General features: G+C 42.2%; 2 protein-coding genes across 2 annotated transcripts in view; one reads left to right on the plus strand and one right to left on the minus strand.

The window, feature by feature from the left end:
• Positions 1-1,074: 1,074 nt before the first annotated feature.
• LOC105679973 (fatty acid-binding protein 1) lies at positions 1,075-2,549 on the plus strand. The gene is made up of 3 exons (XM_012380328.2): positions 1,075-1,526; positions 2,197-2,301; positions 2,420-2,549. Exons 1-3 carry the CDS (start codon positions 1,284-1,286, stop codon positions 2,474-2,476), a joined length of 405 nt encoding a protein of 134 aa, XP_012235751.1. The 5' UTR covers positions 1,075-1,283; the 3' UTR covers positions 2,477-2,549.
• Positions 2,550-2,658: 109 nt separating this feature from the next.
• Positions 2,659-22,251, minus strand: part of LOC105679969 (uncharacterized) — a 44,538-nt gene continuing 24,945 nt past the window's right edge. Inside the window, exons 8-10 of the mRNA XM_012380321.2 lie at positions 17,518-18,267; positions 7,534-7,814; positions 2,659-7,448 (exon numbers count right to left, since the gene is read on the minus strand). Of these exons, the coding sequence (XP_012235744.2) occupies positions 4,386-7,448; positions 7,534-7,814; positions 17,518-18,267 (4,094 nt within the window). The 3' untranslated portion in view covers positions 2,659-4,385. The remainder of the gene's footprint in view (positions 7,449-7,533; positions 7,815-17,517; positions 18,268-22,251) is intronic.

Genomic DNA, 22,251 nt, shown 5'->3' on the forward strand with positions numbered 1-22,251 from the left:
TCGCGATAACAACGTGAATTTTGTTTACTCGTTTAGCCAAAGGTTTACTCTCGATTTGGATAACGCGATAAAGATTGTTGGAAGATTATCGATAAAGTAAGGGAGATATGTGTATAAAATTACCTAAATTGTGAAATATTATTTGCCTGCCTAATTCGATTATCGCAACTTATTAGCTCACTTCGCAAATATTAATCATTTCTGATGAAATGATTTTGTTTGCAATCTTAATTTCCGTATCTTATTATCGATGAATTTAATTATAATATTATATAGCATCTCGGTTAATATATGATTTTTTAAATATTTTTTAATGCACAATTATGACTTTTAGATTCATTAATTTTATTAACAATTCTTTTATCAACTCGTACAAATAAAATCGAATAATAATTAGATGGAAACTTGTGAAATCATAATATTCTTTCCATCGGTTTCAATAATTCGAAATTAATTCTAAATTCAAAATTAATTAATTCTAAATAAACAAGCGTTCTAATAAAAAAAAAAAAAAAAGAACGCGTGGTTCACCGTTATTTACATTTTTATCTCGCAGTTATTTTATCAAACAAAGTATAGACTTTTTTATACAAATAACAACGTAATATAGTATAATTTCTTTTCGTAAGATTGAAGAAATATTCAAAACAGTCGTACATCTATAGATTTCGAGGAAATAAATTTCGGGAATGAAGTACACGCGATTGTCGATCGTGGAAATTTTGATGGAACGCGCGGGACGAACGGTACACGCCGGCGAAATTGATTCCGCCGCAGGAATGCCTCCGGGCTAAGAAAGACATTAAATTCGCTACGCCCGTTCAGTACCGGCGCAGGATGTAAGTTGCAAAGTAACTAACACACAAGTGGCCGCAAATAGACGCAAATAAATGCATCTCTCTTCCGCCCCCGCGCCCGTCGTCGGCGGTGGTGTACACACACGCACACAAGCCGCACGCATCATCGCCAACGGCGAGCGCGAAGGGGCACGTCATGCAGCAGCGATGATAAAGCGACAAGCGGACCGGCCCGGTCTCTATCCGCCCGTCGACGGTAATCTGTCGAATACTTTGTCTGGAATCATCGCAGATTGGCCGGCGTCTCTCTCCCCCTCGCGACGGGGCCGGCGAGAGATCCCTTAGCGAAATCCCCCCGGATGTCGTTATAAAAGCCGGCGCGCCGAAGCGCGCCGTGCGTCTTTCTTCAGCGACGGAGGCTCGTCCTGACTTGCGTGCGCACGACACGGTAAACGGAAAACAACGCTCCTACAATCTCCATCCACCATGGTGCAGATCGTCGGCAAGTATCAGTACACGTCGAACGAGAACTTGGAGGAGTACATCAAGAGCCTCGGCAAGGGCGAGCTCGCTGACGTGTTCCTGCAGACGTCGCCGGTCGTCGAGATCCAGCAGAACGGCGAACAGTGGGTGGTCACGGTCACCAGCCAGGGCAAGACCGCCACCGCCACCTTCAAGCTCGGAGAGGTCTACGACGAGCAGCTTCCCTCCGCGGGCATCAGCTTCAAGGTGAGTGCCGGGCTTTGCTATCGCGCGAGCCAACGATTCCAAGTTATTAACGAAGGGCTCCGGATTGCTTCGCGCGATTTCATTGCTATTCAAAATGTTCTTTGCTGCGCGGCTTCGAGGAAAAACCCGCGAGTTTGAAGCTGGACGTTCTGCGTTAAGATAACATTAAGTGAATCGCTCTGAGAAGCAATTTGTATCAATTTTTATATGTTCCTCGACGTCTCGTTTGTAGTCTCGGCGATTTGTAAGCGGAATTGGGCGGAAGTGAGTCTTCTTTTTCTACGCTTGTTGTACAAAAGCGGATGAGGGTGCTTGGTACTCGTCGATTGTTCAAAGGTCACTGACAAGCATCAACTAGAAGTGTAAAGACGGAAAGTTCATCACGCGTCGACATAAATTTGGGAAATTGTGTTTATCCGTTTTTCGCCGGTCTATTATTCCGATACCGAATCTGTCTAAACAATTGGAAAAGCGAATCAGACCGCAACTGTGAGAACTGTCTTTCGAAAAATAATCTTACTATTTTGTTTCATCATACAGGAACGATAAGCGAATCTAAAAAGTGAAAATTTACATTTTGAGCGAAATTACGATAAAAAATAATACATAATAAATCTCCTGTGACGTTAATTGATTCAACAATAAACAATTATTACATTTCTTGTCGCAGAGCGTGACCACGAGGGAGAGCGAAGGCTTTAAAACCGAGACTACATTAGGCGCGGACCTCAAATCGATCAGAGTTTACGAATTCACAGACACCGAAATGATCGTGGTAAGTGTGATCTTGATAAATCTTAACATGAATGATAACACAATACACACGCACACATACACACACGCACGTAATAATGATGTAAAAAGTGCTGACATTTCCCTCTTTTCCGTTTCAGCACTTATCCTCCACTAAGAGCGACGTTAAAGCCAAGCGTGTATACAAAAGACTGTAAAGAAGTCCGGTTCCTAATTTAAATAGCATTATATAAAATATCGCACTGTTTTATTAAAGTGATTCAAGTGTAACGATGTTTTTCTACTTTACTTCATCCATCCCCCCCCCCTCCCCCCTGGCAAACATATCCGGAGACGCCGATGACACGGACGACGGAAACGTTAATGCTGGACGACGCAGTTTCAAACGTAATATATCGTTTATTTAAGTATAAATTCTTAGAAAGAAATAAATGGGTGACAAGTACGCGTACACAAGAATTCGGAATATCACGCATTCGTAACGCGCGTGTATAACGCTAAGCTATGCTTCTCTTTAATAGCAATCAACATTGCACATTATGTCGAGCAACTGTGCGCGCTCTCGAATTGACATCGCGAGAAAGTTCCCTCGGGCGCATTGAATACGAAATTCCATCCCGACGATTGCGTTGCCGATTTTGCTCTCGCGACAAATCGGAGAAAGGTAAGACGACAGATCAAAATAATAACGAGAGCTCGAAGACTAATGCGAGTTTTTCCTGCTATTATTATTTCGATTTGTGTAACACATTGCATTTTGTTTAGCGACGCGAAGGTGACACGATGCCGATTCGTATATATATAACTAATATGTACTCGACATAATGTGCACGTGGAAATCATCGGACACATCTAATCTTCGATCAGATTCGAGGAAGAAATAACACATCAGACTTCAAGTGTGATAAAAAAAAAAAAGGAGAAAAAACGGTTTTCAGCCTTCCGCGATCTCGAGCAATGTCTGTTCAAACGCGTGTTCTAACAATGGAAGCATATAAACATCGAGCTAAGAAGCGTTAAATGTAAAAAATGGAAATTTTAGATGTGCAGAGTAGAAGCTTGAAACGCAACGCGCTTGACGCGCAACGATCTTCGACGCTGATCGCATTGAAAAGTATTGAATCTTAAAAAGAAACGAGAAAAACATATTATAAAGAAGTATATTACATTATTCTCGTTTGTCCTTTCTTTTTCTTTAGTTTTCTCTTACCAAATCTTTTCTCTCTTTCTTTCTCTTTCTTTCTCTTTCTCTTTCGCTCTCTGTTCATATACATATATAAACTTCTCGCTTCTCTTGTATCATTCGAATTTATTTAATAGTATTGTAAGGTATCACATTAAACCATAAGGGTGCTGTACATAGATGAATATAGCATTATTATTATTATATTATCATGATTACGAGTCGATATATATCTCGCAATGAATTCAACTTCAAAAATAGGAACAAACAAGAATAAATATACGCTTCCTCCTCTTCTTTTTTTTTTTTTTTTTTTTCAAACCCTTCTTTTGTCGTTCGAGTAAAAGTGTATCGCGAGTAATCATCGTTATCAATTATAATGCACATATAAAATTAAAAAATGGTAAAAAATTTATCGAGTTTTGTTAAAGCGTTAAAAAGTGATCGTACTGCCGTGTGAGATATTGAATGGTCTACTTTTTTTCCTTCCAGGCCGTCGCGAGCACCATCCGATTTTCTCTCAGACAATCTCAGGCCGCGGATCAGTTGCAAATTAACGAGGCACACATAAAAACGCGAATTATATTTACATAACAGGAGTGTCGATTCTCATCGTGAAAGGCAGCAATTGTCGAAAGCAATGTTTAGGATGTGCCACCTGGCTTTCGGCGAATAGATGAATCTCTGTTACATATGCATTTACGCAAGGACAGTAAAAATTTTTTTCGACATACATATTATATTCCTTAATCACTAAATCTAGCGGATGTCCCGTTACGCGGGCATTATTTCTGTTCGTTAAATAATAAAAAGGAGAAATCTATATCAGTTCGTGTGAATCCGCGACGACGTATAAACCTCAAAGGCCGACGTTGTTGTCGCGGAACGACGGATCTTGCTCGACTCGCTCGATCGATTCCCGTTCAATTGGCGATCAGCTGATTGTCGGTCGGCACATTTACCGGCGACGTGTCCTTCCTCGGCACGTCGTCCTCGAGCTTGGCGTTCATTATGTCGTTTGTTATGACGACGGTCTCGGTCAGCGTCTCCTTCTTCTCGGAAATTCCATTCTGCAGCACTTTCGTCTCGCTCGTAGATGTGTTTTTCGTTCCGGCAGAAACTTTCGATGTGATCTTCGGTGTTACCGACAATTTCTTTGTCGGCGAGGTTGCGGATGCGTTCCCGGGTGACTTTCCGATCGGTGTGCGTGTCTTCGTAATGGTGGTGGATGTGCCGGAAACGCGGCCGATAGTTCTGGGCGACGGCGACACGCCGGAACGAGAGATCTGCTTGTTGACCGTCTCTTTGCTTTGCTTATCGATCGATGGTGATTTCGTCGACATCGTTTTACCGATACTCTCGCGCAACTTCGGCGTGCCGGAAGCCGGAGCGGTTTTCGGCCTCGTCGCGCCAGTGGTTGTGCCATTAACGTTAGTCGACAGCTGCTTCGACGGCGAAGGGGACGTCTTGGCGGACGCGGGTCTCGGCTTCGGCGCATTGGCGGACAGCGTTCTTGTGGTTGTCGACGACGTTTTGACTAGCGTGGTCTTCGCGATCGCGCCACTCGAAGTTTTGGCGGCAGCGGTCGCTGGCCTAGCAGCGGCGGTTTTGCCAGCGGGTTTCGCGTCACCGCTCGTCGTTGACTTCTTCTCGGCCGTTGCTCCGGTGCTCGACTTCGACGAAGCAGCGGTAGTGGTGGTTTTTGGTTTTGTCGTACTGCCGCCTAGACGCAGAGAAACCTTCGTTGTCGATGGCGCCGTGATCTTAGAAGCTGCTGCTGCCGCCGTCGTCGTCGTCGTTGTCTTTGCAGCGGTGCTTTTGCTGCTGGTGCTCGAAACCGCAGCTTTGGTCGTTCCGTCCAGTTGCTTGGGACGTGCCGCGGGAGGCTTTTTCGCCATAGTTGATTGCGTCGTAGTTCCTCGCGCGGTCGTGCTGACGGCCTTCAAGGGCGAGGTCGGCGATTTCGTTGCCGTCTTCGTTGCCGGCGATGCTTTCGTCGTCGTCGCGGCGCTTTTCGTTGCTGGACGCTTCGCGGTCGTCGAAGATATCGCCTTCGCCTTCGTCGAACACGCGGTAACGGCTGTCGCCGCCGTCGCGGCAACAGCTGCCGCGGCTCCCGCGATCTGTTTCTTCGACTTGTCCGCCTTTGCGACGTCTTTCAACGGCGCCTCTGCGACTTTTTCTGGCTCAGTCTCTTTTTCCACAGGAACAGACGCTTCGGAAGCGACTGTAGGTGCAACTTCAGTGATCTCTTTCTCAGTTTGCTCCTGCTTAACTTCGTCCTCGCATTTCTCAGCTTCCTTTTCTTTTATCGGCCCGCTTCCTTGAAGGTACGAGTCTACTGAGTATATGTTTGATTTCTCTAAAACTTCATATTCAGATTGGTCTACGTAATCTAACAGATTTAGCGAAGGTTTACTGTCCGGCTTGCTGTCTTTATCTTTATCTTTATCGATGTTTTGCAAATCATCTTTATCAGACGTTTTTGTGTCGTCATCGGCATGACAAGAAACGCACATATCTTCTTCACTAAACATTATTGTTTTATTCATGTTACGAGACGTCATCGAATCAGCTAGCTGCTGTAACTTCGCCGTAGATTCATCTGGTTGAGTATATATTAATCTATGCTCTCCTTTAATAATAGGGTCTACATTGTTTTGCGCGTAAAGTTTTTCTACTTCCGTATCCGAGCAACGACCTTCTAGTTCTTCTGTCTGTTCTTTCGGCTTCGAAAGTAAATCGCCGAAAAGTAATGTTTCGGTTGGAACACCAACAGCCTCCTCATCATCAGATTCACAAAGACGATTTTGCTCCTTTAAGAGCGCATTGGCCTTTTCCAAGTATTCATCATGATAATTACTATTTTCCCCTGCCAACTCCCCTTTGTTAATCAAAATCTTCAATATCTTATGTTCTTCGGCAATCTCCCGTTCACGACTATCAACAAGCGAAAGGGGAGGGGTTTCCAGATTAGAGTCATTAAACGGATCTGTATCGGCTCGACTTCTTTCGAATTGCAGTTCATCTTCGAATGAAGTTGTGCTCTTTAATTCGTCGGTATTTTTCGAAGAATTTAAATCGGATGGAATTTCGCTAGTGATGAGTGAGGATTCTAACTGTGTTGTACGTGTCCGACTGTCGTCCATAAGAGAGGAGTTTTCAAGCTGCTCCGTACGATTTTCCGTTATGAAAGACAACATATCTTTCATATCGGAGGAAGCGCTAGATACTTCCTTTGTATCTGCTGGGGGTTGTGGCGTTGACGATGTACAGAGAAGATCGATCGCGTCCTTGTCGTCCGAGAAGGGTGTGTGCACGCGTTCGTCGTTCGCGATCAGTATGGGAGAACGCGACAGCCTGTCCGGCTCACTTCCGTCACTCTCTTCGGATTTCGCCTTGTTCTCTTCGCTCTCCGAGCTGTCACTCAGATCGTGCACGGCATTCAGATCGAGATCCTTCTTGAATGCCGCCGCGAACTCGTCCGGCTCGAACGACATCATCATGGGATTATTCTTGTCGACGATATCGTATTCTTCCGAATTGAGCTTCGCGCTGTCACGCGTCTTCTCGCTCCACTGAGAGGAGATATCCACCGGCCACAGCGTGGTGGACACGTCGCCGACTTCGACCTTCGTCGACGAGACGTCTGACACATCCAGATCCGGCTGATCGTTATTCACTTGCTGATCGTCGCTCGCGCAATCCTTCTCGTCTATCTCCCTCGGACGCCGGCACACCTCCTGCTCAAATTCACTCTGGCTCGGCACCGGAATATCATCCATCGCCGGCGTCTGTTTCAACGGAGAGCCGCTGATGGGATAATCCTGCAAAAAGTTCCTGTTGCTCAGTAGCGGTGACGACAACGGCACGAACTCGGCAGCCTCCGGATTCAGTTGGAAGTCCATGTCTCCTGCGTTCTGATCCTGGTCTCCTATGGAAATGAGATCCTTCACCGATTCACTCGGCTTTTCTTTGTCGCTTATCTGAAAGCATACCGAATGACGGAATTTCCCTCTATCGATTTTATCGCGACAAAAATGAGAGGAATGACAAGATATAGATACTTACATCAATGTTGACAAGCTTAGACGAGATCTCTTTCTCCAGTTTCTCGCATTTATTAATTTCCGGGGACTGGAATTCCGAACTGTCTTTCTCGATCGACTCCGCTATATTCTTCTCCTGCACACTCAACTCCTCAACGCCCTTGCGGGTTTTCTCTGCCGTAACAGCAGCTGCCACGGACTCTCCCTTGTTCGGATCGACACGATAGTAATTCCACTCGTCTTCAGAATCCTCGCTATCCGCTACATTCTCCGCTTCGGGAATCAGTGCATGCTGAAGAGGTTCTGGAATAAGCGTTAAGAAAATTAAAACTGGCAAATAAAAAACAATTCGCTACACTATTTATTCTTATTTATCGCGAAATGAACGACGGTCGCAAGTGATACATCATTCTTTTAAATCATACAAATTAAAAACCAAATGAAAAAGTGAGGGTTTTAAATGTGACATTTTATCGCAGTAAAGCAAAATGCGTTGCACGCGTTTATATTCGAGTAAACGGAACGTTGTGCGTTCTTCAATAATTTATTGATTTTCTTAGATTCTTACAGATGCTCTTGCGTGTCCTATTTTATGAAAGTATCGACACCGCCAAGAAATATCAAGCATTAATAATATCGCATCAAGGAACTTGCCGTATTTTAAGGAAATTTCTTTCATCTAGATTGAAGAGAGTTTGGTGCCAAGAATTCGATAAATTCATAATCTGTAAAATGCTTTGATACAAAAATCATATTTAAAATTGATCTTACAAACTATGAACTTAACTCATTCTCATACTTGCATCATCGTACGAATTGTATTCCAATTTTATAATCGAGCAATTATTGCTAGAAAGTAATTAAAAAAATAGAGAATGACTTCTGATGAAGATTGCAGGCCAGACTAATTTCAATATAGTGGGCTAAAGAAATTCTAAAAATCGAGGAAATTTGGGATATTGAATTTCCAAGCCATCTTGAAGAAATATACATTTAGATATCAAACTATCTTAGCATTTTCAACAATCGACGCTGATCTGTCGCATCAAAATTGAGGACAACCGCCAGCTTATAATTTTCTTAAGAAATATATATCGATGCTTTCAGCATGCATTTTTCGCAAAAACCTGCAACTTATTGTCGATACGCGACGGTATAAGATACGGTGAGATACAATTCATCCGATAATTCGTGGAACATTACGTATTGCCGTTTAAAATCACACACGTTCACACTCGCATCGTCGAGGTAGAGCGAGGGGACACATTTACGCACCTGTAAAGTGTTCCGAAAGTCGCGGCGGAAATATCGAGAGAACTATCGAACGAGGAGTCGCCGAAAATCAGCCCAGAAGCGAGGACGTTGCCGAGAGATCAACTGTTCCGCGCAACTCTACTCCGGATCACTTTACATATCGTACGCCGTTAATATTCGGCACACGGATTGTCGCATCGGCACCAACAGCACTCCTCTCTCCCTCTCGCTCTGCGCGCAGCCGAAACGGCTGTAAAATGATGAATACCTCGTCGCCGTGAGTGATCGCCCTCCGGTGACTAAGAGGAACTACGCCCGCCAAGAGATGCATTATCGATCTAGTCCAGAGTCCCCCGGAGGACTCCTCCTACCCTCTCTTTTCCTTCCCCTCTCGCTCCCCCCGCACGCCGCCGCCCACCTGTGCACCGCGCGTCGCGACGGTCAGAGGCGAGTCACCCCGCTCCGATTGGATGGACCTCGGAAATCGTCGAATCGATCATCGTATTCGATACATCTATTCGGAGAGTATTTAACGACCCCGAGAGTCCGCCCTTCCTAGTTGCAATTTTCTTCCTTTACACTTCTCATATTTTACGCAGCAGTTGTGCTCGCGCGTTTCCGCTGGATTCGTGAATCTCGAAATCAACCTGATTGTACTATTTCAAACATTTATTCGTTGAATATTTACGCAATTTATATTATTTACGACATTCTTGCTAGCTGCACTACTTCCGTACACTTTTTGCGTTTTGTTTCAAAACTATTCCCAAATATTTTTTCACGATATTATATGGAAAGAAGAAAATCAATATAATTAATTCACGTAACATGAAAAGTAATTTAAACGATGGTAATGACTCGTGCGAATTTGAATAAATCCATCGATTTGCAAATTCAAATAACTCATTAAAATACAATGATCCCGCGAATTAATATCAAATTTGCAATGTATAAACATTACTTATTGATATAATGCTCTTGAGCATCGCAAAGTATTTTAATTCTCCAAGTTTATTTATCGAGAAAATTATTTCGAGAAATTATTTCATACAAATCCTTTTGAAAAATGCCGACTAACCGCCGCTCGCCGCGAAGAATCAAAACTGACATACGTAAAAAAAAAGTATTTCCGACTGCAAGAAAATCGGAGCATGCTTGAGCGAAGAGAAAGGAAGGTAAAAAATAATTGTAGGAAGATAGAATAGTTGTAGAATGCAGCTGATAGTACCTACAGATCGGCCCACCTGGCCGGGGTCTGGAAAATGCACGTGGAAACTGGTTAAGGGACGCTAAAAAAAGCGCAGCCTACGCGAAGAGCGCTCGCTTAACCCGTTCTTAATTTTGTCTTAAGTCTCTTTGCCACCAACGCAAAGTCATGCCAGCTCGCGGGGCTTTCTCCCACGCATTTCATCGCTTCGAATGCACTTCAAATCTGTGCAGATATTTAAAGAGAGTTATATTCAACGATACGTCCAATTTCGGATTAACATCACGAATGAGCGTATCCTTTTTAATCGAAACTCGCGGAAGAAACCTCCGACACTCGGATCATTTATACCGAGCAGAGTTTCAATATTTACAATATTTTCTCGTATATAAATGAATTTTCCATGTTTCCGGCCGTTTCAACAGAATCAGACGGCAATGAAGAATTATATTATATAAATTACTGTATTAATTTCATCGAATGTGTTTCTTGGAACGTAAAGAATTTGGAATGACGCCCTCTCTGAAATCCGACTATTCATTTTAATATACGTCTCATTGAGGTATCGCGATGGACGAACAATGTCCGACGCGTTTATTTTCAATTTCTGAGAGAATAATGAAATTTCCGTGGCATCTGTCGGAGAACAAAGAGGAAAACAGCACAAGTGTCCTCTTCATTTCTCCCTTTTACCTTTTTATTTTCACACTAGTGCCACGCCTCTTAGTGAGGTATATTGCTTGCGGAAAGTAAGGGAGAGTGTTTAATTTTAAACTAACGTCAAGAGAACCGGCGAGGGTGCGCGAGTGAAAGAAGAAGAGAGAAAGAAGGGTTTGGCTTGTCTCGATTATACCGCGAGACAAATATTTGCAATTGCTATTGCGGTGTGTTCCAAAACATGCTGATGCATACATTTGAGAAATATAAATAGAGATATTCGTAGACTTGGATATTAATAGATGTGTAAAGTATGAATTTAGGAATTTGATTCAAGGAAATTACATCAGTAATTAAAAAAAAAATGGAACTAATAGTGTTCAAAATTCTGCATTAGAAAAAATACAAAAGTGTGAAAAAACATGTGCGGAAATATCGCGTAAAATATTGAAATTAGAAATTGGATTAAATCATATCGATAATCAATCAGTAATAATTCTTCTGGAAAGAAGAGATTTGAGATCTTGAAAAATCTCGATGAAGAGCAGAGAAAGAGAGAGAGAGAGGGGAGGAAACTTCTTCATTATCAATGTCTAATTAACGCAGGCAGACGACAAAATGATTGCTTGTAATGACTGACTAATTTACATACGAAAAAGTCGGGGCGCCCGCGGCATGTGTACTTGATTTCACGCCCGAGAACCAGGCGCAACCTAAAAAGGAACTGCACAGGCGCAAGTCGCGAGTGCATAAATGTAATCGCAAAAAGTAAACGAGATACTGGCGTTCGATTGGCGATTGCACAAATTATTGCGTCAACTAATTTCATTGCATATCACGATTCAAGGATATTCTTTACAGGAAAATTTTCATTAAAAGTATCCTTATTCTCGCGCGCAATTACATCTTGTCCATATATCAGAAAATCACACAAGAAGAGAGAAATAAGATCAAATAAGATCTCTCAGATGTTCAATTAATAAATAGCGAAAAGAGCTGATAAAAGATTTTATCGAATAAACTGTACAAAGATCGCATAACCGACGCATCTATACAGTTTATTTTTTATATAGTTTATTCGATAAAATTATGTACGCAACGTGCCGGCATTTTAGGCTCTTAGCAGACATTCTTTCTTCTATCTAGGATTGCTTCGAAAAAGATATTTTCTAATCTTTGAAAATTTACTATCAAAATAATTTTGCAACACAAATTTATTCTTAATAAATTTCTCTTTTTTGTAAAATTAAATTTTTATACTTAAAAAATTTCAAGCAAATTTTTTAATAGAAACTTTTGAGTCTTACAGAACTCTTCACGATTCTGACCTGCACAAATTTCTACAAAGGTTTTCCACCTAAACAAAAAAAAAAAACCTAAATCACTTTCGAAAAGATGCTATAGAAATTCGTTGGAGAATAAATTCTTTCATTTGTCTCGGAAGATTTCTCTTAAACATTATATTGCCTCTCGCAAGAACTGCCAAAAATTTAACCTTGGAATTCACACAGATACGGAAGATAGATGTGCGGTGAGAAGTTTCTATTTTAAATCGTGAAATGGCCATAGTCCGACTCGTTGATATGACTAGTCGCATATCGACAGACAGAAAAAAAAAGAGTAAAAAAAAGAAAGAAAATATAAAGTTTTAAAAAAGGTAATAAGGCGTTTCGTAATTATTCAAAAATATTAAATGCCAAGTTTAATCAGCTGATGCGAGACACGTCGCACCGTCATATACCGGCACTCATGTTCATTCGTTCGTTCGCCTCGATAACAAAGAACCGTCGACGCATTTCTCGTTACGTAAAATAGTTATCTAAGTAATGACTGAGCGTTTATTTAAGAATAAACGTTGCATATGGGCACGCGAATTCATTGGCCGGTCATCCGGCGCTTTCTACGAGGCCGATAGTCGCAGCAAAGTTGCACTCTTCCGTCGCGTTTCAACACTTGCAACATTCATACATCTTCATTGATCCTTTACTTTTTTAAACTGCGCCCTTTAAAGTTTGCACAGTCTGAAGCACGACAGGTATTTTATGCCGGAAAGAAAAGAAGCGTACAAAGGCGTGGATAAAGCGGACCGATTTATAGCACATAAATTGTGCGGGACAAACTACGTCGGCTGGATCGTTAAATCATCGTTATCGGGAAAAAGTGTGTGCTATCAGTTTCACCGTTGCAGACTGCTGCAACTACCGTCGTGTTAATTTCCCTTTCAATAGAAGGTTTTCGCCACGTATAAATAAATCACTGCTTTACAAAACTTCCTATTAATCTTAAGAGCGTCAGCAGCTACACTGAAATTTTACAAAATTTATCCATCTCCGTTCGATGAAAATGGTGAAAAATAATTTGGAGTTTTATTTCACGTGAGATAAAATCCCTGTCTTAAAAATTACGTTCCTCTAGTTACAATTTTATATACAGAAGCACACGCGTACCGGTGTTAATATTATAAGCTCACTCGCGTGCTCCTAAAGAGTTCCAGAAAAATATACAGCGTAGGAATTAATATTGTCACAGTTGCTGGGAATAATGCTACAATGCCGCATTCGCGTTATTTCTTAAACACCGCTTTTCAGCGTTCGCGCGCCGCAGCGATAATTCCCGCTTCACGAGATCGCTTTCAAGATAAAAATGCGCAAGATGCAATTTGACAAGATCTTCCGGCTGCATCCTTTTTTTTTTTTTAGTCACACCTTATCAGTTTTCTTTCTTCGAAGTACGAAAATATACGCTTCTCTCTTGATCTTACAGCTATTTCACTCAAATTTGATCGCGCAAATTCATTAAAACACGATAAATTAGGCCAAGCCAATTAAAGCTGTCAAGAGCAGCAGCGAGGAAGTCGTTCAGTTTCAAAAATGACATTGAATCAACTACACTTGAATAAATGCGATTAAGGAATGGATTTAATCTCGCGCATTAGAAAGGTGTATTGGACTTTGCATCGCGATAATTCGCTGTAATTTCTCGTTAGGAGAGCAGATAATAGTGTTCTCGACGTGGCGATAGATCCAATTACCTCGTGCCGCGCCGTACAGCGGAGATCACCTGAACATTCGGAGACGGAACGTTAAAACGGACACGCTATAAATACGTAGAGGACGACAACACACGACAGCACACAGAAAGGACACGCGATCGGCGTTTTAATTGCGCCGTGAGACGGGCGGAAGACATTTTTGTGAAAAGCTGTTGGGTATATTAATCGCAATTGGTTTCAGTCTCTTGTATCGCCGACGGTTTCGACACTGCATTATCTGTGTCGCATACCGAGATTAACAGAAGTGTGTATCGCAATTATAAATTTCCCTATCAGCGAGTTCCGACTGCTTCGACTCTCTGTCTCTCCTTTCCTCGCCTGATATTCGTTGTGCTCAACAGTCGTAATTTCTGAGCGATAAAATGCATTTCTCATATGTGTTTTCAATGCATTAGCATTAAAAATTCCTTTACTTTCTTGAAAATTGAGAATCATGCGTCAAAAGCAATGTTAACATTTTTGAAATCGTGTTAAAGGTATTCTTAATCTTCAGCTTTAATTAAAGTGTAAATTGAGAACTCTATTATCGCTTTGTTTTTTTTTTTTTCCCCGGCAAGATCGGAAATTAACCCACATCGGCAAAAAGGAGAATTCGCAGTTCGTTAAGTCCGGCATAATTTCGGAAACGCGGGCTTTATTATTATTAGTTGCGCGAGAATCGTTGCGTTTGTGCTTGCTGGGCGATGAAAATGCGAGAGTTGGCGTGAAATTTAATTTGATACGAGACGTAACGGTGCGAATAACATTTGACGAATGTAGGGAATCGCGAAATGTGACCTCGTTCCCAACGGGAGACGGCGACGGCGACGACGACAGGGAGCAATACACAACACAACGATTTCACAACACGGTATTTTCGTACACGCTTCGTATGATGCGGTGCGGAGCACTGTCTTTTTCTTCCTCTTCCCTCTACGCCGACCCCTCTGTTTCCTCTTTCTTGTTCGCACGAGAGGCGGAAACCGGAGAGCGCATCGAGCGTTTGAGAGATTTCACAGAAACAGGTCTTGATCTAGCGTCGATACCTCGGTCGATTAGTTTCGGCGATTTTTCCGAAGAGAGTACAAGAATCGACCCGTCCATCCCAAAGGAAAAAAAAAAGAATGCGAGAGAGAGAAAGAGAGGGAAAAAGCGTGGTCACAGGTTCGGAACTGATCTAGCATCGTCCGAGCTCAGTTGCTCGGACACACGAAAATGGTATCCAACGCCTATTCGTGAATAACGGAATAACGATCGGGATCTTTCTCGATTGTCTAGATTGAATTGCGTCGAGGAATTACGCCGGTTCCCGTAGCCGGCCGGTGCATGCGGCCGCGTGCCGTTCACCGGCTATTCCGGCGCGTCGGAACGTCGTTTGCGCCGCGGCGTCGGTTCCAAATTTAAATGCGCAATATAGGCTACGGATTCCCGGCAATATGACGATGGCGAACCCGCGTGCACTCGTGTAACGTACCTCCGAGGAGCTCTTCGTCCCACGCGCGTGCCTGATTTTGCGGGCCAACGGCGCTTCGAGAACTTACAGCTGCGTATACCGAACGGAAAAACCGGCGTGGTAGCGCGCAAGCACTGGAATATTACGAAAAAAAGTAATCGAGAGAAACTTCAAAGACGCGCACCCACAAGCATATGAGAGCTCGAGAGAAACTGCCGGATTCCCCACCACGTCGACCGGCGACAATTGGCGGCACGCCGCCTGATTGGCCGCTCAGACCGAAGGTTCATCGCGACCATTCGACATAAAAACCAACCACAACGTGGCAGCACGTGCTTTTAGTCGCTGCGCGCTCGATTCGAATGTGAAGTCCGTAACGGTATTATATAACACATGATGGTAATTGTTAATTATACTTGAAAATACTGCCCGATAACATTAATGGCATATTCTTGTGCTCCTCTATCTTCCACATGTCCGAAACATATCACAATGTAAATTGTTGTGTCATTTCTGGATGATTAACAACTGTCGAGTACCGGCGATAAAATACCGTAAAACTTTTTATATATAACGTGAAAAAAAATTCCGGATAAAACAAACATTGTATGAGTGTTGAATAAAAATGCAGAACAAGAAAAATCTGCATAATAAAAAAATAATTATACTAAATATCATAAGAATATTTCTCTGCTTTACCAGTTTTGACAAATATTATACTTGTAAATATCACAATTGTTCATGACAAAAATATTATTTAATGTAAAAAATTAATTGGCTGCCCACTTTATATGTTACAACATTAAATAACGTTAACGACAAAAGCTTTTAATTATCCAGTAAATTAGTAAAACTATAATTTTAGATTTCTATCTCTTATGGATTAAATCAAATTAAAATTTTCCGATATTTTCAAAGTCACTTTGCTATTTCTGAGATAAATTATGGAGAATAATCTTATCCTTCAATCTTTAATAATTAAGATATTAAATTTTAATTACTGAATTGCAAGTTATCTATTTTCTTTGCCATAAATAATGACTTTTTAAAAAAGTGCATATGTAATGTAAAGATTTACGACGTCTCTTTATAGGGGTAATAAAAGAACCGGTTACCCTACATTTTTTATATTTCCGTTTATCGAGAAAGCATACGGCAAATTTATCAGAAATTTTACTTCGTTTTTTATTATTCATACCGCATTTTAATTTCCATTTTTATGCCGTTGCCGATGCGGGTTATATGGAAACAATTTTAAAGTCAATAAAAAAACAAGCTTCCTCATACAATATCTCCGTGACTTCCGCAAACTTGCAATATTTTAATTTTAATAGGGAAACATTTTTTCCATGTAATTGGACTGACTTTATCGAAAATTTGTAAGTAAACGTTGTGCGCGACCAACGCTATCAGCGTTTTAAAAGCACGAAAGATTGCACAGCTATACTAAAAAAAAAAAGTTATGTAGCAATGTAAGTCCGTTTAGTACTGATAGCGTATGCGTGTGGGATGAAAAAGAGGAAAGCCTCGATAAAAGCTACACGCGACGGCATTTTGCCGGACGAAAGATAACAGTTTCGATTCACCTCAGAATCGGCTTATCCTGATAAAATCACAGATGTAACGACAAATCGATAAATATTATCGATAAAAAAACTGTTTGTCGTATTTTTATCACTAGACTAGAGTAGAAAAGATTAGAATAGAGACTAGAATACGTTGCTTAGAACGCGAGTGCGAAAAGCAAAATCATTACAAATTGCTTACAGCGATGTAAATCACGTGAAACGCACGGTGCATTTAAACGTATATCAATTTGCACTCGTACGCAACGAACTACATCGCAAAGCGCCGTTAACCGGCGCATCCTACAATAGACTCATTTTTCGCACTCTCGAAGTAAGCGACATTGTTAGCAAGTGCGTCTATGTACGACGAAGAGTTTCTAACGCTAGAGACGTATTCTCTCCGAGTTCGAAACATTCTCGTGTCGTTTCCTTGCATCATTCTTTAAAGAAATATAAAATACTTCGCGCTGCGATGCATAATGACTAGCGCAACTTCCTTCGCAATCGTCGCGTACAGCGACGATTTTTCAAAACGTCATTTTTACATCGTGCTATTCGCCGGCTAATCCGCCCTCGTCGCTGACATGTGTATCTCTCGACTTCGCCCGTTTCGGTCTTCTGTCTTAATCTACTACGACATTTCTATGTAAGAGCCAAAAAAAAAAGCAACAACGCAAAGACTTTTCACTTTTTGCGTAGACGGAAAATGTAAGCGCCGAACGAGCTCGAGATGTAATTCGCCAACGACACGAACAGATTGTTCACCGCACGATAAGCGTAACCGTACACCAGCGCGGCGCACAAGCCGGTCTTTACAACGGACAGATTGCACTTACTAGTAGCTCGCGGCGAGGGTGGCGACTCATCATTGTCCACGACGGTATGCGTGCCAGCAGACTCGACGCGCGCGTCGCCGTCATCGTTGCCGCGCGGCGCTTCGTCGTCCGCGTCGCGAACGTCCCTGTCACTCGGCCGGACACGATTGTCTACGTCTACCACCGGGTCCACCGGACAGACGTTCGCATTGTCGCGGTTAAGATCGCCGTCGTCGTCGTTATCGTTCTTATCGTTGTTGCTGGCATTGCTGAACTCCTCGTTTTTCACGCTCTTCTCGCTCTTCTCGCTCTCGGGGAACAATTCGCGCGAAGCGTTTCGGTAACCGACGTCCGGATCGACGTCCTCGATCGCGTCGACGTCGGTCTCCGGACCCAGATCCCCGGAGTAATCGTAATCGTCGTCGTTATCCTGGTGCTTGCCGTTTCTCGCCGTTCCGTAAATCGCGCGATTGATGTCCACGTCAAAGCCGGTTGCGTGCTGCAGATCCGCGTGTAATTGTTGCTGCTGCTGCTGCTGCTGCTGCTTGATAAACGCGGCATTTACGTCGAATTGACCAGGGTTTGATGAGACTGGATTATTCGGGTCCATGTTGTTCAGTAATAGACCATTCGGTACTTTCGCCAGGTGGGAGTGCCGTGAGGCGATCTCGATCGGCGGTGTCAGGAACACCACGATCACGGTAATATTGTCCAGAGAACCCGCGCGCTTGGCGCTCTGCAGTAGAGCTTGCTGCACGTACTTGAGATCGTCTGCAAAGATAAAATAGCATTCGTTAAAATTTCTTAACTACACCTCTGCTATGATTACTTCTTAATTACTGTAATATCGTTAAGCATACACTTGTACACAAGTATACATTATACGTAATGCTGTGGTTTTATTATCGAATTGCTACCAAAATCAGCAACAAAGTTGCACTGCAGAATTACAAAGCCAGAATTACAAGCTCATCTCTTCAATATATTTTAACTTGAAGTAAGTAAGTTTTATGGCCATTCTTTTATACATTTATATATTTATATTTTTTATTTATATTTATATATGAGACGATGATTAGAATTATGCATTTAAAATATGACAAAAAATATAGCTCTGTTGTTTTTTTAAGGGAAGTATATTACTGATAAAGATACAGGATTGTCTCGTCTTGCGAGCCAAAATTGTATACCGTATAAAAATTCCTAGAAGACTCGATGCGAAAGAGTAGCTAAAAATGTAGCAAAAGTATTTTTCAATGAATCCGCTGTTCCGTAGTCAATTAGCTTATCGACGTGAGTCATCGTAATAAAAGTACGGCTTATAGTCGGCGGGGAGTCAATGGCTCGTGAATAAAGCACGCTCGAAGATCATCACGCGATCGCGTTCAAGAGCCTCGTAGAGTCGCGCAATTATCACAAATATTGTTTTCTATGAAATACCAATACGTACAAGCCGTGTAATTCGCTGTAACAGTGTGATTGTCGCGTCGTAAATAATCACTTCTGTTGCAATTTACATTTATAATGTGAATCGACGAATCTAACAATCGAATGTTTCATTGAAGAATCAATAATTATGTTTAGATGTCTCGCAATATTTAGACATCAGGAAATTATTGCGAAATGGCAATTATCTATTCCTCAAGTAACAATAAAATTTCTGGCTCGTGAAAAGATGTTTACAGAACTTGCATATCAATATTCGGCAATATCCGAATCTCACGACATTTCTTAATGTCGCTGCTGTGTAAAAATATATTTTACATTAAAAAATGATCACGTGTACGAATAAATCGTGTCAATGTAATTTTTATCCAAGAAAAATCTTATCATCAGAGAAAGATATCCTATTTTCCTCTCTTTTAGACAAAAAATGTTTCAAAAATCTACTTTAAGAAACATTAATTAATTTATCTTAAAAGACAAAAACTGGATGAATTTTTGCGATGTAATAACAATGCATGTTAACATTAAATATCATTTTTTCCATTTTAAAGCAGCGAGGTTTGAATCATTCCAGCGAGTGTGTTTTAATTTTACACGTGAAGCATTTTTGCATCGATAGATAGTTCTTTTCGCACAGAGTATCGGTGAATGTTCAAAAACCCGGATAGCGCACGACGTTCAAGTGTCCAATAAATATCCAAAGCTGCCTGAATCGGATATCCGCGTTTTATGGGTAGTGATTTGAGGGGGAGATCTGGTGATATCGTGCGCAGAGTTCGCCAGAAATTCCGAACGGAAGTTGGACAAATCGGCGAAGGTACACCAATGCGGCATCCGCGAATATTGTGCGGCCCTGGTGGAAAGTACGTTGACCTACGCGCTACGCCGACTATCGACGCCTGCGTAGTTTCTCTCTCTCTCTCTCTCTCTCTCTCTCTCTCTCTCTCTCTCTCTCTCTCTCTCTCTCTCTCTTTCTCTCATCCCTCACTCCCTCGTCCTCCACCGTCTCTCTCTCGTTTCGTTTCGTTTCTCCCCTTCGTTGCGCTCACCTCGCGCTACGCTCACCTCTCTCGTCGTCTTCTCCTCCATTCTCTTGCATTCGCGCTCTAGTGACTTTATTACACCGCCGCAAACGCGTTCGCTCACCATCTGGAGGGGAAGAGGGAGGGGATATTAATTTTCCATCGGTCCGCTTTTCCTATTTTTCTCCACGTATTTCCTGCAATCTCGGTTTTTTATCGATATTCCTGCCTCTCGAATAGAATTATTTCACCGCAACCGAGGATCCTTCGTTCATGGAGAAAATAACAACCCTCTATTGACGATCAGTCTCGCGACTGCTGAGATAATCTGACAATTAGACGGATAAATCGCAAAGTTTCCCGTCGCGAAGACATACAGAAATTCATAAACACTAGCAACACGCGAGCCCTGCACCAACGGTCATCGCCGAATATCCGTGACTGGCGATGCATTAAGCGTCCAATGGGGACCAATATTGCAACAATCGATAGTCGGGTGTATCCCATCGGGATGAATATTTAGACCAATAATGGCAGACGCAGTAATTGGCCGATGCCCAACGAATCTGCAATCAAATCGCAATGATATTTTTGCGAAATTACAGAACCGGAATTACCATCTGTTTTTCGCACAAACATTCATTGGAAAAACAGGGTGAGAGGAACGAGCTACGAGGACGTTGTGCGTATTTCAGGATTCAGCAAACGCGTGTCGCATTGTTAGCGCAAACGGAGGGCGAATAAGCGAGAAAACGAACGCAGGAACGTGCGCAAATGACGTCGGCCGCCGCCGCAGGACGTTCAGTTGTTCTCGTTTGACCCTCGCTTAACGAAGCGGGTCTCTCGTTAGTGCTCTTTGTGCGAATTGCAAAGAAAATGAGATCAATATTGTTCATTTGAATTGCAAAAATATTTCTTTCGCCCATTCCTGCCATTTTAACAACCGCGTATTAAATTCATTATTTCTATATTTTTATCAACCGTATTCGTAGAAGAAGTAATTTCAGACGCAATACAAAAGCACGAGGGTTCACGTCAAAGGAGTGTAATAGCAGAGGGAATTTTATGGCGAATAAAATTCGTGCGGCTGCCGAACGAACCGCCGTTAGAGGGTTAATGGATTTTAATCGCACCGTCCTCCCGTTCAATGCGACGACGGCGACCGTCCAAGGTCGTTTATAGCGGTTCCATACATTGATAGCGAAACTATGATAAGTCCATGAATGAAAGCCCGCGTGTAGCGATAGCGCACACACGTAACTCCGCGACCCTACAACGGGCCGAGCCCGACGAGAAGATCATACGTCGTGATCCCACGATAACACGTGACGGGTTGTAACGTTGACGGATAATAGCTCTAAACACAACTCGACGTCGTTAAAACGGAATTAAATCGTAAATGTTTATGCGAGTAAAACAATCATTTGCCTAAAATTATAGCTTTGAAGTCAACGTTGGACATAAAAATTTTCTTCCGAAGACGCAAACAGATTGCAAAACTTTACTTCAGCAGAATTTGTAATTCGAAAAAGAAAAAGAATAATTTTCGAAGACGATACAGCCTGCGTGCAATTTTTCGCCGACACAAGATCGCCTTCGAATCGTTTGACGAACGAAAACAAGCGTGATAAACGCGTGATACTCTTTGTTAAGTAAACTGACATAATGACGAGTACAAGGTTAAGGAGCCCATCTCGACGCGGAGTGACTCTCGCAACGACTTTTTAAACTGTACGTGTTCGCAATCCGAAATCTTTCCTCGCAATTGTAATTCAGTCGCGCAAACCCGCTAACGAGGTCCACGTGAAAAATGCACGATTAGCTCATTATCGATGCCATTTCTGAATTCTACGATCATTAAATACTGCACGTCGCTTGAATCGATCAATCAATCAATCGCTTTCGAAATCCTCCAGGAAATGAAATTGCGGCGAGAGAGAATCGCTCGTTAACAATCTTAGGAAAAAAAAAACATGCTTTCACGACTTCCAAATCGTACAGAAATAAAGTATCTATCTCCGAATTATTATATTTCTCGTTACAAAAAGACTACAATAATTTAATAATAATTATATCGCGAGTACAGAATATCAAGCATATTTAATATCCGAATTCGGAGACGAGAACAAGTCTGGCTCTGCGCCTCGCGTCTGGACACTCTGCAGGCACAACGGCGATATAAATTACACGGAAATATCGGATTACGCGTGTCGGTGCGATGCGCGACGGCGACTAACGAAAAGGAAAAAAGAAAAACAGCGCCCGCGCACGTAGTCGATTGCGCGGC

This window comes from Linepithema humile, chromosome 2, assembly GCF_040581485.1.
Source record: "Linepithema humile isolate Giens D197 chromosome 2, Lhum_UNIL_v1.0, whole genome shotgun sequence".
Taxonomy (NCBI): Eukaryota; Metazoa; Arthropoda; class Insecta; order Hymenoptera; family Formicidae; genus Linepithema; species Linepithema humile.

Coding starts and splice junctions, on each gene's coding strand:
- LOC105679973 (XM_012380328.2), top strand. CDS start 1,284: ATGGTGCAGATCGTCGGCAAGTATCAGTACACGTCGAACGAGAACTTG. Junction 1,527..2,196: donor CCGCGGGCATCAGCTTCAAG/GTGAGTGCCGGG, acceptor TTCTTGTCGCAG/AGCGTGACCACGAGGGAGAG. Junction 2,302..2,419: donor CAGACACCGAAATGATCGTG/GTAAGTGTGATC, acceptor TTTCCGTTTCAG/CACTTATCCTCCACTAAGAG.